The 16,452-nt window shown below is 41.5% G+C and overlaps 1 protein-coding gene across 5 annotated transcripts in view; it reads left to right on the plus strand.

The window, feature by feature from the left end:
- LOC134910339 (cadherin-23-like) overlaps positions 1–16,452 on the plus strand; it is a 236,059-nt gene that overhangs the window by 23,609 nt on the left and 195,998 nt on the right. For all 5 annotated transcript variants that reach the window (XM_063918239.1, XM_063918234.1, XM_063918237.1 and 2 more), the window contains 6 exons: positions 1,039–1,137; positions 2,412–2,584; positions 4,592–4,740; positions 6,629–6,921; positions 9,079–9,348; positions 15,236–15,373. In XM_063918239.1, coding sequence (XP_063774309.1) covers positions 1,039–1,137; positions 2,412–2,584; positions 4,592–4,740; positions 6,629–6,921; positions 9,079–9,348; positions 15,236–15,373 — 1,122 coding nt within the window. The remainder of the gene's footprint in view (positions 1–1,038; positions 1,138–2,411; positions 2,585–4,591; positions 4,741–6,628; positions 6,922–9,078; positions 9,349–15,235; positions 15,374–16,452) is intronic.

Here is a 16,452-nt window from a genome sequence, read left to right on the forward strand (position 1 = left end):
TGGTGGACCAAATCTTAATTCCATTGAGAATCAATGGAACCATTTCAAAATGATTGTCCATGCAATCTAATAAACCAATAGCAATAATGAAAAACTTGCAGTGTCCAGAGGAGTCTAACTGCTTGTGACTTACCCATTAGACTTCTAATTATAAGTAAAGGTGCGCTACCGAATATTCAAATAAGTTAGGTGACTACTTATAGAATCACTTATTTTCTCTTTTCTATGTGTAATTCATTTATAAAAAGTCTTAAAGTAGTTTTTTCTATTGGATATTGGCCCTCATTCCGAGTTGTTCGCTCGGTAAAAATCTTCGCATCGCAGCGATTTTCCGCTTAATGCGCATGCGCAATGTTCGCACTGCGACTGCGCCAAGTAAATTTGCTATGCAGTTAGGAATTTTACTCACGGCTTTTTCATCGTTCTGGAGATCGTAATGTGATTGACAGGAAATGGGTGTTACTGGGCGGAAACAGGCCGTTTTATGGGCGTGTGGGAAAAAACGCTACCGTTTCCGGAAAAAACGCAGGAGTGGCCGGAGAAACGGAGGAGTGTCTGGGTGAACGCTGGGTGTGTTTGTGACGTCAAACCAGGAACGACAAGCACTGAACTGATCGCAGATGCCGAGTAAGTCTAAAGCTACTCAGAAACTGCTACGAGGTGTGTAATCGCAATATTGCGAATACATCGTTCGCAATTTTAAGATGCTAAGATTCACTCCCAGTAGGCGGCGGCTTAGCATGAGCAAATCTGCTAAAATCCGCTTGCGAGCGAACAACTCGGAATGAGGGCCATTATCAGAGTGTTTTTTACATTTGTTTAACTACTTGTAGAAAACTATATGAATGCAAATCGTTTTGATATAGGTGAGATTTGGTTCTTGATGGTAAGGAGCCTATGTCACTATTCTAGATCAGCGCCATGTCCTAGTTTCAGCGGTCAGAAGTTACCGTACCAGTATTTATGGAAAGACATTTAAAATGATGCATTGTGTCTGCTTTCTACGTTATAATTTTCCACTGCCTTTTTCTTCTATAGAATGGTATTATTATTGCTCAAGGACCATTAGACCGAGAGACGAAAAACAGATATGTAATGTCGCTAATAGCATCAGATAACGGAACACCGCCTAGAGAGGTAATTGGATGTGCTTTTAGGAAGCCAGTTATGGAATGAACAGATGTTATATATAATTAATTCTGCAGTTAAGAACTATAGGTAATAATACATTAGGAAAAGTCCATCTAAATTGCTTGCCTTATAATGTTGTTAGCTGTTTCGGATCATAAAAAAATTACCAATGTGTTAATCTGAGCCCATACCGGGCACAAAGTCCTAATTGAAATGTTAAACACCTACTTGGAATACATCACTGAGTATACGCACTTTCTTTCTGCTTGTTCATAGTAGGAGTATTGTGGATTTAGAGTGAATTATAAATCTGATCACTGAAGTAGGTTTCACAGCATTCCCATAACTTTTCAGATGTATTTAAGGCCATTAGAGGACAATGAATGATAAAATAAAAGGCCTGTAGAACGTAACTGCAGCACCAAGTGAAAGTGCATCCTTGCTAAAGTTGGGAGGACTAGGGGAATAAGCAAAGTTTGACTGCAAAAACATCTTTGGGAACAACCCTATCATAAGTTAATGCGCTTATATTTGCAGGCTCAAGGGTGAAAATGTAAGCAATGAAAATGTCACTTCAGTATCCAACCTACGTCCATCCTAGGACCCTCTTTATTCATTTAAACTTGTACATTTATTCACCTAAAACACTCCTCGCTTTAGCCTCCTTCGTATCTTAAACATCTTTTATTTGATTTTAGTGTGCTAGAAATCCGCATCTCTACTTGCTGCTAAATGTGTTTGGTACCCCATAATGTTGGGAAATAGGTGCAAGTTCCCCATCGTGTGTATATGAGTTACAAGGGTACACTGATATACTTATTGCTTTTGGCTTACTAATGTGTTGCAATTACCCTGTGCTCACCCATATTACAGGAACACCTCTATAAAGGTCCTTAACTCCAACCTCCTCCTGATTTACATAATCCCATCCTAAATATCTAGATTTCCTCCTCAATATAATATTTGGCCCATTTGTGAGCCTAGACAGCACGGTTATTCATCGCTCCATCTGTGCAAATGAATGTTCATTCTTAAATTACCTTGCAATGCGATAAATCCATGACTGGCAGAAAGATCCCGACCGTTGGCATGGTAACCGCATCTCAGCAGCACCAATACTGATAATGTCATTATGCAGCAAAATAGGGTACAGTACTATGAAAAATGAACATTTACTGAATGTAAGTCAAAATAAATCATTTATAAAATAGATTATTATCCACAATAATTGTATTAATAATAACAACAAATCTGTATATTGTTATTTTGATCTTCCACAGAGTTTTGCAGACCTTGTGATTGTCATTCAGGACGTCAATGATAATGCTCCAACTTTTACACAACATGAATATTCTGCACACTTAGTGTTACCTGAAGTGAAAATAGGAGATCCTTTCCTGACAGTATCTGCTACTGACCTGGATACTGGGAATAGTTCACAGATTTCTTACAGGTGATATATAAACATACTTGCTTACTTTTGAAAAAGCATTTCAGGGAGATTGTGAAAGTAAAACCCATAATCGCGGACGAGATCGGCTACATCTGAGAGGTGTATTATGAAAATGACTTAAGGGGGGTACACACGGAGAGATCAGTGCTTAAATTCTAAGCAATCTGACTAGATTGCTTAGAATTTAAGCACGGATCTCTCCGTGTGTATGCCCCACAGCGATAGCGATGCATTTCTTTATTAACATGTTATTGTGCAGCCTGCAGCTGTCACTGCTATCCAACCTAGAACTTACAGTAGTTGTGTAGCAACCGATTACATTGAGGATAATTCAGATGTGCTGTGAGTTGCTATAGAAGCAGCAGTGATAGCAGTAATATGGTAATGCAGAAGGAGGCGTCATGCCTTCTGTATGCATTACTGATCCAAACTGCATCCAAGCAGGCAGTGTAGTATCTTCCCTTGCCCAACCGGGGCGGCTTGCGGCACCCATGGGGATGCACAAGCCGCACATCGCAGAGGCCAGGAAATCCCTGGCCTCTTTCCTACCCCTAAACAGCGGTGACACATCTCAGTTTTCACAAATTGAGGCCTTCGCCACCCCCTCCCCGCCCCCAGACAGCAGCAGACTGTCAATCAATGACAGCCTGCTGCCGTCCTGCGTCCTGTGTCACATGACCCATTCGTGCATGGGCGGAACGGGTCCTACGCATGTGCAAAGTACCGATATTTGGTACTTGGAAGCACAGGGCGCACCTCCAACCACATCTGAATCAGGCACATTATTATTCACCTTATTTCCAAATGTATGTGTACGATCTCATTGACAACTATGAGAACAATACAGCAGCTGAGATTATAAATGTATATTGTTGTATCTATGTGTATTATTGCTGTTCTTATCTTCAGTTACAAATACTTTGATTTGATACTGTTCCTAATGGGTATTTTGCGCTTGGTCAGTGCATATACACCTTATGCGCTAATATTAGGTAAGTTCTCCATGTAGGAAAACCTCACTTATTTATAGAGGTGTGAACAGAAAACAAGCAAGGTTCTTCTACTGTGCGCAAGGTACTGACGTAACAAGGTACTGACGTAACATCATACTTAATTACAGCTGCCCCTAAGTTTTATTTCCATGCTCTTACTCCTGGGAATGCTTAGTTATGTAGAATGTGAACTATTTCCGTGCAGAGAATACAAGAACTTTTTGAAAAATAGACAAGAAACTATTTACTGCACTTTACATGTAAAATAGACACACCTTTATTAACTAGGCAATTATATTCTATTTAAAAAATGTCCCACTCAACAATTTTAGATATTTATTAAGGTTCTTATCTAAAACTATACAATGCAGGGAAGCACCAGTCCTCTGTCTGTAATGGTAATCCCAATCCTGCACCGGTACCCTCACAATCTATGTAAATTCAATGTGTGCGTGCGTTTGTGTGTGTGAGTGAGTGTGTGTAGTGAGTGTGTGTGTGTGTGTGTGTGTGTGTGTGTGCGTATATATAAATGTGTGTGTGTGTGTATATATATATAAATGTATGTGTGTGTTTGTGTGTGTGGTTACCAATAGGATATCCTGACGAAAGGGTCTAAATAAATGATCCTGAAACATTGAAGTAATCCAGAGTTATGGTGTCTCAAATTCTTGGACAAGTCGTCGTTGAGTGCCGCTATTGCGAACCAAATACTAGTTATCCCTCAAGGGATTAGATGGCACTGGGGTGCAATTGTAAAACTAGCAGAGGAGTGCCGGAGTGCCGGTCTCCTGGATTTTGTGTATATATATATATATATATATATATATATATATATACATACATATAGGCCAGCTGAATGCAGTCCCTCCCTACAATGTGAAAACCAATGGGACAGCTCCTATTGCACAGGACACATACAGGACAGATTTGGGCATTATACTGTATAACAGATGTACCGTATGTAAAATATATACAGTATAATTAGAATTAACTGTACATATTTGTGGAAACTTAGGTTTGCCCAGCCTCTTTCTATATTTTCAATTAATAAAGAAAATGGACAGATCTCTCTGGTACGGAATATATCTGGTGGATCTGCGGGAACCAGTATTGCACTGCGTGTCATAGCTACAGATCATGGGGTTCCAGCTTTGTCTTCTACTAGTAAGTGACTCCATATTCATGTTCTTATGTAATTCTTCTTTATACAGTATGTTGCACTTTGTTACTCAGAGGGCTTCAAACTATAGCATGCATATATGTCATACCTTGACTGCATTATTTCTTAAATGCCTGCATTAAATAAAATACATGTATATTACTATTCTCCACATACACACTAACACGATCACTTCACTTCTGCTTACTTCTGCTTCAGGGGGCCAGCAGCACTACTGTGGTAAGTTGTGCGATCTCTAGCTCCTAGGCCAGTGGTCCCTGAACTGGGGAAAAAATGGCATTCTGAGCAATATGTGTTTTAAACACGGGGGATGTAACTAAAAGTGATACCTGACAAATTGCTCACAAACCACAGTATAGCCCAGGGGTGGCCAGACTTTCAGACTTGGGGATCTACTCTAAATTTCAAAAATCTTTTGTGATCTACCATAGTACCAAATCATCATAATGCAATACGTTTTTCAGGGGGCTATGAGGCATTGAACACATAAAATGTACTAAACGTCAACAGGGCTGCCATCAGAAATTGTGGGGCCTGGGACTGACAAAATAGACAGGGCCCCTCCCTCCCCCAAAAAAATATTGTGTCGCACTGCTCCGCCCCTATGTGATGTCATACATTGTGACGTTACATATACTGTAGGTGGAGTGTTGCGGACCTACAGGAATGGTTTACAGAGAGCTGATAAGGCTTGTTTTAAGAAGCCATCCCTGCACATCAGCCATCTGTTGTTTCACAGACTGGTGCAGTTCTACAGGTATTGGCGGTAGGAGCCAGGGGTGGGCCCCCCTCTCTGTAAGGGCCCAGGACTCCAGTCCCCACAGTCGCCACTGATGGCTGCCCTGAACATCAATGCTGCTTTTAAATCAGCACACAGCACCCTGCGTTTTATGGATAGAGATTAAGCAGGTACAGGACAATTAATTTAATGCTGCTAAATAGTACACAGCACTCTGCAGTTTTGCAGATAAATGTTAAAGCAGGCACAGGATTTCTGCAGCTACAGATGCTGTTCAATCAAGCCTCCAGAACCGCCCCAGAATTATAATTTTTCCCCCCCAAGAAGGTGACACTCGGAGAGCTCTCCTAACACATCTGCTCTCTGTCAGTGTTACTAGCAAAAGGCGGGCAGTACCACTGATGCAGGCGCACTACACAGCCACTGTGGCTATACCATCTGAGTGCTTTAGCCAATAAGAATCATCCTGATTCTTATTGGCTGGCGCTGAACCACATGACCGCAGAGGGACAGCGGCCAATAGGAATCATCTTGATTCCTATTGGCTACTGAAGAACATTGGAACAAGGAAATATGGTGGCCAGCCACGGCGCTGCACCCACCGGTAATGTCAGCGCAGCATTCAATAAGAATCTCACTAATTCTTACTGAATGCTGCTGGATGGGCCAACACCATCGCGATCAACTGTTTGGCCAGCCCTGGTATAACCGATAGCTCACAAGTTAAGTGTATGTAAGAAAATGGTGTAAGATGATTGGTGTTCATATCCCTGGCTTGGATGTTGATAAGTAGTTAGTGTACTTCAAACCATTAGTATTCCAGAACCAATGTTTAGAACTAAACAATGTTTCATGACCAATGTTTTCTTTGGATGTCCCGTCCTTAATCAAATATGACACAATTCTTTGATCACATCATTTTGGATCCAGCCCCTCCCCATACACAGAGATGCCACTTGCAAACCCTGAAGTTGCCCCTGTATATGTTTGTTGAGCTTGCCTCTCTCTATTCACTGATTTGATACCTCCAGTTTAATGCAGAAATGATTAAAATGAGACCAGTTTCAGCTGTAAAATGGTATGTCATTGCTAATATAAAATGATTTTTTTCTCTTTTTTTGTTTTCACTTTAGCTACTGTGTTTATCACAATTGCAGCAGGCAATACCGAGTTTGTGAGTTCCAAGTATAGTTTCAGCGTACTTGAAGACATGCCAGAAGGAACTGAGGTTGGGACAGTACAGGCCGTTGCTGGACCAGACATAGCAGTAATGTATGTTATTATGACATACAAAGAGATATTCTCCATCACAAACAGTGGAACCATTATTACCCGTACCATGCTAGATCGAGAGGAGCAAGACAGTTATAGCATCATTGTGAGCGCTGTGGACTCACGGGACCCTCCCAGTACAGCTGCTGTTGTGGTAAGAAATATTCCCTTTTCATTAAATCTACACAATTTACTGTTGTAGAATTAGAAAAGAACCAAAGGCTGCTTCACAGCTAGTACCTGTGCTTCAGCTATGGCTTTCAGTCTAAGCTATTTGTATTTGTTTATTGTTAATACACGTCGCACAATGTTTTCCAACTCCAGTCCTCCAGGAAGTCAGAAACCCACATGGAGGGGCTGATTCGGATTTTTGGGGGCGGACACAGGCACCGTTTGCCCCTATTATGTAGGTGTGCTGGGCTCAGGGTCTGCATTATCAGGCACAGGATTCCTGGACCCAGCTGTCCAGATCCTACGGCCAGTGTGAGTAAGCCTAGGCTTACGCACACTGACCAGGTCTGCTAACACCGCAAATTATGACTAATGGTCATGATGGTGATCTGAGGCTGTGCCCTCAGGCGCAGCACTGGGATCTCACAGATGCACGCAGGAGGCGACTATTTCCTACAGGCGCCTCCTGCTGCATTTTATTTGTACAGAATTGCAAAGCGGCTTCCATGCATCTGTACAATTCCATACAAATCGGAATCAGGCCCAGAATCACAAGTGAAAGACATGTCATTGGCTTATGGAAGAGTATATCATTTCTCTTATATGCCACCTATGGTAAGGAGCCCTAGACATATTCCCCACACCTCACAAGGAACTGTATGACACACACAAATAACTGGAATCCTTCCCACTGGCGCTGCCACAAATACCAACAACCTTTTTCTTTGTAACCTCCTCAAAAGTCCATAAATGTCCACCAAATCTCTCAGAGATTGATCATTCCACACTTGCTCATTATCATAAGCAGGATCACTCTAGTCCTCCTCACATGTGTAAGGTCAGTGATGCTGCTCACAGGTAAATAATCACATGCAGGTACCTAAAATAGAGGAAATCAGGTGGAATATAGGCCCTCATTCCGAGTTGTTCGCTTGCTTGCTGCTTTTAGCAGCATTGCACACGTTAGGCCGCCGCCCTCTGGGAGTGTATCTTAGCTTAGCAGAATTGCGAACGAAAGATTAGCAGATTTGCGAATAGAAAATTCTTAGCAGTTTCTGAGTAGCTCCAGACTTACTCTTACATTGCGATTAGTTCAGTCAGTTTCGTTCCTGGTTTGACGTCACAAACACACCCAGCGTTCGCCCAGACACTCCCCCATTTCTTCAGACACTCCCGCATTTTTCCCAGAAACGCCAGCGTTTTTTCGCACACTCCCATAAAACGGACAGTTTCCGCCTAGAAACACCCACTTCCTGTCAATCACACTCCGATCATCAGAACGATGAAAAATCCTCGTTATGCCGTGAGTAAAATACCTAACTTTTGAGTAAAATAACTAAGCGCATGCGCTCTGCGAACCATGCACATGCGCAGTAAGCGACTAATCGCAATATAGCGAAACTCGGCAACGAGCGAACAACTCGGAATGAGGGCCATAGTGCAGTATGTTTAGTGTACAAACCATATAGCAATAAAATACTCAATACAAACTCAGAAAAACAACATGTTCATTAAACAGATACCCAAGCATCAGTGTGTCTCTCACGTGAGTGTGCAAGAAACTATTACCATCCAAGGTTGAGATGTGTTGGCAGTGACTGTGACAAACGGGACCATCCCACATCTCTATCTCACACCTCAGCTGGCTCCCAGGGAAGACGCAGCCTCTTTTTGCACCCAAGATTGCCAATGTAAAACTACTGTTACCAAATAGAGCTGTTTCACTTCAGACATTTTGGAATCAAAACAAGGCTGCCTCTTCCTGAGGAGGCGGTTGTGATGTGAGAACAAGACAAAAGCAGTGACAGAAGACCAGGTGAGTAGTGGTGGAGGGTAGGGTGGTTAGCCTATGTCCTGGGGATGGGGTGGAGGGTGGGGGTAGACTACATGTCCAGGGCAGGGTGGGTAGCCTATGTTTCATAGGTGGGGGGCCTCAGCTATACTTATTTGCCCTCTGCTATGCTAATATTGTCTCATTACCCAAACTCATTTTATCTATAGCACGGACTAATCAAGTACTTGTTATCTCAATTGATAGTTTTATTTTTTTGTTCCTCAACAGATTCTTTTCTATTAGTGATGTTAATAAATGGAGAGTCTTTGAGCCACACTCCTCTCTCATACTGTTGTTTTTTCACAGGTTAATATCAACATAATTGATGTGAATGATAACACGCCGGTCTTTTCACCACTCATAAAAACAAATGTGACATGTCCGGAAAACATGAATTTCCTGGATTTTGGCTACATTAATGCTACTGATAAGGATGTTGGAAACAACAGTGCTGTGACATACTCATTGCAGGATTGCTTTAATGGCACTTTCCACATTAACAGTTCTACTGGCAAACTGACTATCACTAAACCATTGGACGCGGAAACAGCAGATTACTATGACCTCAATGTATTGGTGAGTCCTGAGGATGTTCATGCATCTTTATAAATGCTATGTGTACTAAACCACAGTAATTTATAAGCTATATTGTTACCAGTAGGAATCACATGAGAATATAAAAGTAGATCCTTAGCCACCATGCACCGTCCTCTTTAGGATAAAGAAGAGAGTGTATTTAGGATAGACCAGAGGTCCTCAAACGCAGTCCTCAAGGCACCCCAATGGTCCAGGTTGTAGGTAAACCATGGCTCAGCACAGATGGTTAAATCAAATTAACTGAGGTGCTAATTAAGTAACCTGTGGCCAAGTGGATACACTTAAAACCTGGACCATTGGGGTGCCTTGAGGACCGCCTTTGAGAACCTCTAAGGACATCTAAGGTAATATTCTCCGAAATATTACCCCTTGCCACGCGCTAGCCCAGGGATGTAGAGGGAGATTAGGGAGGTAAATGTGTGGCTTAGAGACTGGTGTAGGAAAGAGGGGGTTTGTGTTCCTGGAACATTGGGCGGACTTCTCAGTCAGGAGCAATCTTTTTTTGTTGTGATGGATTGCACCTGAATGAGGAGGGGGCAGCAGTACTGGGGGGAAGGATGGTTAGAAGGTTGGAGGAGTTTTTAAACTAGATGACTGGGGGGAGGATTTAGCTAGAACTACAGGTCATGCAGTGAGAATAGTGAGGATGGAGGTAGTGAACGAAAAGGGGGTGGAGAAGGGGGAGGGAAAGAGCAGCCGGCAAGGGTATTACCAAAGGTATTGCCAAAACACTAACTAACGACGATTATGGGTCATCATTACTGCATATAGAAAATGATGTCCCTAGCACTAGCGGGAATACTTATCTTACTTGTATGTATGTAAACGCTAGAAGCCTTACAGGTAAAAATGGGGAACTAGAAGTCCTTGCAGCAAGCAAACAGTATGATATTATAGGCATTACTGAAACTTGATGGGACGAGCCTCATGATTGGACAGTCAGTCTAGAGGGTTATAGTCTGTTCAGGAGAGACAGATTAAATAAATGGGGTGGAGGGGTATGTCTTTACGTAAAGCCGTTTTTAAAACTTGATATACGGGAAGATATTCATGAGGGGACTGTAAATTCTGTTGAGATGTTATGGGTAGAACTTGAATGCAGGGGAAAGGGAAGATAGTATTGGGGCTATGCTACAAACCACTTGGTATTAATGTGTCTGATGAGGAAATGTTACTGAAGCAAATTGAAAAAGCAGCAGGAGTAGGCGACGTAATAGTGATGGGAGATTTTGACTATCCGGAGATAAATTGGACAAATGAGTCATGTGATACTGCTAGGGGTAATATGTTTTTTAAATACACTAAATGATAATGGCTTACTTCAACTAATAGAGGAACCAACTAGATACAATGCAATCTTAGACTTGGTATTAACTAACAATGGGGAATTGATATAAAATATTATAGTAGGGGAGCCCATGGGAAACAGCAACCACAATATGGCCACATTCAAAATCAGTTTTTAAAAGCAGTCCTATATTTGTTCAACTAGTACACTAAACTTTAGCAAAGCCAACTTTGACATGATGAGGGAAGCTTTAAGGGACATTGAATGGGAAATTTTGTTTCAAGGAAAAATACAACAGAAAAATGGGAGGTATTAAAATCACTGCTCGTTAATAATACTTGCAAATTTATTCCCATGGGCAGCAAACAAAGGACTGAAAATTCCAAACCAATGTGGCTTAACAAAAAGATGAAGGAACTAATGAGTAAAAAAAGGCGAGAATTCAAAAAATACAAATCAGTCAGGAATGCGGAGTCATTAAAGCACTATAAGAATTGTAACAAAATCTGCAAAAAAGAAATAAGTGCGGCTAAAGTAGAAACTGAAAATCTTGTAGCAAAGGAAAGCAAATCAAACCCCACATTTTTTCTTTTAATATATCAACAGCAAAAGATTAAAGAAGGAGAGTATAGGCCCTTTAAAGGACAAGTTTTGAGTCTTAATCAAAAACAATAATGACATAGCAGACAAATTAAATGAGTTTTTCTCATCGGTCTTCACAAGAGAGGACCAGATGCAGGGCTTAACACACAATCTCAACAAAGATAATGTCCCACTGCTAAGTGCTAATGTAAGTGAGGAGGTAGTCTGTGACCGATTAAAAAAATTAAGATTAATAAGTCACCTGGTCTCGACGGAATTCACCCAAGGGTTCTCATGGAGCTTCACTCTGAACTAGCAAGACCGCTACTTTTGATCTTCAATGACTCACTTACATCAGGCATGGTTCCCAAAGACTGGCATATAGCAGAAGTAGTGCCGATAGGTAATTATAGACCAGTTAGTCTTACATCTATAGTGGGGAAAGTACTGGAAGGTATTCTAAGGTATAGTATACAGAAGTTCCTTGAAGCCAATAAGGTTTATTAATAGGAACCAACATGGATTTGTGAAGGATAGATCATGTCAAACAAACGTATTAGGCTTGTATGAAACAGTTAGTGTGTACCTTGATCAGGATAAGGAGGTGGATGTAATCTTTTTAGATTTTGCTAAAGCATTCGACACAGTACCACACATGAGACTTATCTATAAGTTGCAAGAACTAGGGCTAGGGAGCAAAATATGCACTTGGGTCAGAAATTGGTTAGATAATAGGGAGCAGCGTGTTGTGGTAAATGGATCTTTTCAAACTGGACTGAAGTACTAAGTGCTGTGCGACAAGGGTCTGTACTTGGACACTATTGTTCAACATTTTCATTAACGATCTAGCAGTAGATCTAGAGAGCATGGTGTAAATTTTTGCAGACGATACCAAATTGTGTAAGGTTATAAATTCGGTGGGGGATGCTGAGTCTCTTCAGAACGACTTAGTTAAACTGGAAGCATGGGTAGCAAAATGGAGAATGAGTTTCAATACAGATAAGTGTAAGGCAATGCACTTTGGTAGCAAGAACAAAAATAACACCTACATACTAAATGAGGTCAAATTAGGGGATTCTGTACTGGAAAAAGACTTAGGTGTTCACATAGATAGCAAACTAAGCAGCAGTACCCAAAGTAGGATTGCAACACATACGCGCACGCAGGGGGGGTTTCCGAATACCTGGAAACCCCCCCTGCACGCCGATCCATTGGCGCAGGTTACATTATTATTTATTTAAAAGTGTGGAGCGCAGGGAGAAGGCTGGTCCGCCGAGGCAGTGCTGCTGCTGGCTGTAATGTAGGAGGGGGAGCCGCAGCGCACAGCTGCCCTCAGGCATGTCTATCTCTTCGGAGCTTTGATGGCCGGATGAGGCTGACACTGCTGGTGTGTGTTTCCTGTGTCAGGGGTGCTGGCGGCCGCGACGGGAGTGGAGTGGAGAGGACTCGGAGCTGAACGGAGCGGTGGGGTGTGGGTAGGTGGGGAAGCCCTATCTGATGTTCCAGTAGCCGCAGTAGGAAACCGGAATGTGTTGTATGTGATGTGTGTGTGTGTATGCCCCGTGTATGTGTGTGTGGACATGCTGTGCGTGCGTGTATGCCTTTTGTGTGTTTGTAAATATGCTGTGTGCAAGTATGTTATGTGTGTGTGACAAGAACAATAAAATAATAAAATAAAAAAATCATCTATATATGTATAATATAAATATAATATAAATTGAATAATATATAATAATATAAAATAATATAATAATATATATGTATAATATAAATAAATATATTTCCTGTGAGTGCTGTGATGGCACCCAGGCTGTATTGTTGGTGTAGTAAGCGCTGGATCCATGTACACACATATATATATATATATATATGTATATATATATATATAATATTATAATCAGATGCCCTGCCTTGCAAGAATCAGGAAACACTCCATGGACTTCTTAACATGCAACTACATTTATTCCAGCATATCACCGTTTCAAGACCTAAATGTCCTTATCAGGATTTATATAATTTATACATAATAAACATATTTTTTGGTATATCCTGATGAAAAGACCGTTTACGTCTTGAAATGTTGATATGGAAAAATTTCACTTCATGTTCAGAAGTCCATGGAGTGCCGCCTGATTCTTCCAAGTCAGGGGCTCTGACAGTCATGTGAATACCCAAAGGAAGGCACCCTGGCAATACAAGCATTGTTTTATTGAGTGCCCATCTACATATTATATATATATATATATATATATATTATAGAACACCCTCCCCCCCTGAAAATCCTGCTTTTGCCCCTGCAACAAAGAAGGCTAACAAGATATTAGCATGTATAAAGCAGGGAATTGATGCAAGGGAAGAGAGTCACTGGCGTTTCAGTAATGGGTGCAGTGTGTGCAGTGCACATGGGCCCCTGAGTCCAGAGGGGGCCCCCACCGCACATGCTGCACCCATTTTTAAAATACTCACCCCTCCAAAGTCCAGCGCAGGCATCCGTAGCGCTGTTAGAACACCGTGAAAATGGCTCAGCGGCCATTTTCACAGAGTTCTGTGCATGTGCTGTAGAGAAATCTCAGGGAAAAATGGCCACCGCGCCATTTTCCCAGAGATCTGCGCATGCACATTAGAGTCTGAGCCCTCTAGAGCTCAGACTCTACAGCGCTCCAGGCAGAGAGGAGGGGACCCGAATGGAGGAGGCTGAACACGGGTCTCCTCCTGGCTTAAAGTGCCCCTGATGAGTGTTATACTCCCATTATATAAATCCCTAGCAAGGCCACATATTGAGTACTGTGCACAATTTTGGGCACCATACTACAAAAAAGATATCTTGGAAATAAAAAGGGTTAAGAGGCGGGCGACCAAACTAATTAGGGGGATGGAGATGCTGGAATATGAGGAAAGGCTTGCAAGTCTAGGAATGTTTACACTGAAAAGAAGAGACTAAGAGGGGACATGATCAACATTTACAAATATATAAGGGGACAATACACAGATCTAACGGGGGACCTGTTTTTGGTAAGATCAACACAGAGGACACATGGACAGATGCTTAGGTTAGAGGAGAGGAGATTTCGCACACAGAGGGGAAAAGGTTTTTCACAGTAAGGACTATACGTCTTTGCCATTCCCTGCCAGAGAGAGTAGTAATGGCAGACTCGGTCAACACTTTTAAGAATGGGCTAGATAAATTCCTAATGGCTAAGGATATACAGGGTTATGGTGTGTAGTCATGCACTATAGTTATTAAAAAAGAGGAATACGGAATAAACACAACGGCCGATATTAGCAACAGACAAAATTAATCTTAAAAAATAATACAGCATAGGAGCACACATATAGGTTGAACTCGATGGACAAATTGTCTTTTTCAATCTCAGAAACTATGTTACTATGTTAGCCTCTGGGCTAGACGGTTGTCTCAAGAAAAGTCCTTGTGGAAGGATTTACTTTGCTGATGGCATATATTGTATATTTTTTATGTGGTTTTTTATGTGGTTTTAAGATGAATGGATGACTGTTCATGTCAGGGGTTCTTTTAGATATAACCCAAGACTCCATCTTTCCGTACACCTAGATACAGAATAATAATATGTTATTTTTTATTTATAAACTAGTTAACGGCCTGTCAAAATGACGGAACAACAAAACAGTAATGTCAGCATCGGCGGCTGTGCGTGCCCGAACTGAGCAACATTTTAATTGCTTCGTCAGGCACCATCTAGTGGCCATCAGCATGCAAAACACTTGAATTCCCCCCATAGATGTGAGGAGCAGCGTTAGCCTTTTATTATATAGGATGTCCCATAAAACAGATGCTACACCATAGTCCTCAGATAAACTAATGAATCTCGTTATTTGCATGCAATATTTTTGCTTTGGGTGGACCCAAGAGTAACAATCAGGGGGAAGAGTAGAAATCCACATGGGGGACTGGGTATTGTCTTCTGCAGTTGTGATAAACATAGCATGATTTATGAATTACATTATGTGTCTTTGTAGGCCAAGGATTCTGGAATCCCTCCATTATCGTCGTCAATTATAATCCATGTTTCTGTCCAGGATGTTGATGATAATCCTCCAATCTTCAGAACAAATCTATATAACGTCACAGTAAAAGAGAATGAACCTCCGCATGTGGTATTTATATAACATAACTGTAACATTTTACAGCATTAGTACTTTACATGTCACAGACTGGTCTAGTATCAGAGCCAGTATTAACTATTAGATACACAATACATGTGGCTACGGAGAAGCTGTATTTTCCCTACACAACATATTAGTCAAAAACATTATTCAGCAGAGATAAATAAGTGGAGTGAGTGAAACTAGAGTAATTGAGGTTGGGGAATCATAAAATAGATGTCTGGTGGGAGGCTTCCATGAGCAACACAAGCTACATGAGGAGAGGATGAATTGAAAAACTATTTTCACATGAATTAAAATCTGTCCTATATCTGAATAGCTTTCCTTACAGAAAAGAGAGCCACAGTGTCCCTATCTCTCACCAGAGGCAGAACTCTGGGAGGCAACGGAGTCATCTGCCGCCGGGCTCCTGCTCTGAAGGGGGCACCTCTCCTCCCATTCTGTGACACCATTAAATTAAGTTGATAGCTGCTACTCTCTTATCAGTAGCCAATTGCCTCACTGGTTCCTGTACCTTACAAATCACACCCTTTTTATTATACTTTAGATACACATTTTACAAGTGTCATACCCGGGATTAGAAACAATGACCTATTACACAGGAAGCAGACACCTTACTGATGAAGCTATTTGCTCCTGTATAGGAAATATGAGAATTCTAACTACGTGAAGTTACTTCTCTCACAATTACATGTAACTTCGTATAGTAAGAATTCTCCTGCTTCCTATACAGGAGCAAATAGCTCCATTAGTAAAGTGCCTGCTGTCCGTGTAACAGGTCATGGGTTCTAATCCTGGGTATGACTGCTAAGAAATGTGTGATTTAAAATAAAAGACAATGAAATGTATATATACAGTATACTTTTTTCCCCCAGAACACTACACACACACTTATCTAAATATAAGGGGGGGGGGGGGGCACCAGTACTTATCTCGCCTCCGGGCTACTGGGACGAACTTACGCCACTGTCTCTCACATGAGCATTGTATTTAGACTGGGACTGACACTTGGAGATATACCCTCCTTTTCTCTGTCCTCCATCTGGGGGACGCTGCGCCGTTACTTGTGG

Source organism: Pseudophryne corroboree, chromosome 4 (genome assembly GCF_028390025.1).
Source record: "Pseudophryne corroboree isolate aPseCor3 chromosome 4, aPseCor3.hap2, whole genome shotgun sequence".
Taxonomy (NCBI): domain Eukaryota; kingdom Metazoa; phylum Chordata; class Amphibia; order Anura; family Myobatrachidae; genus Pseudophryne; species Pseudophryne corroboree.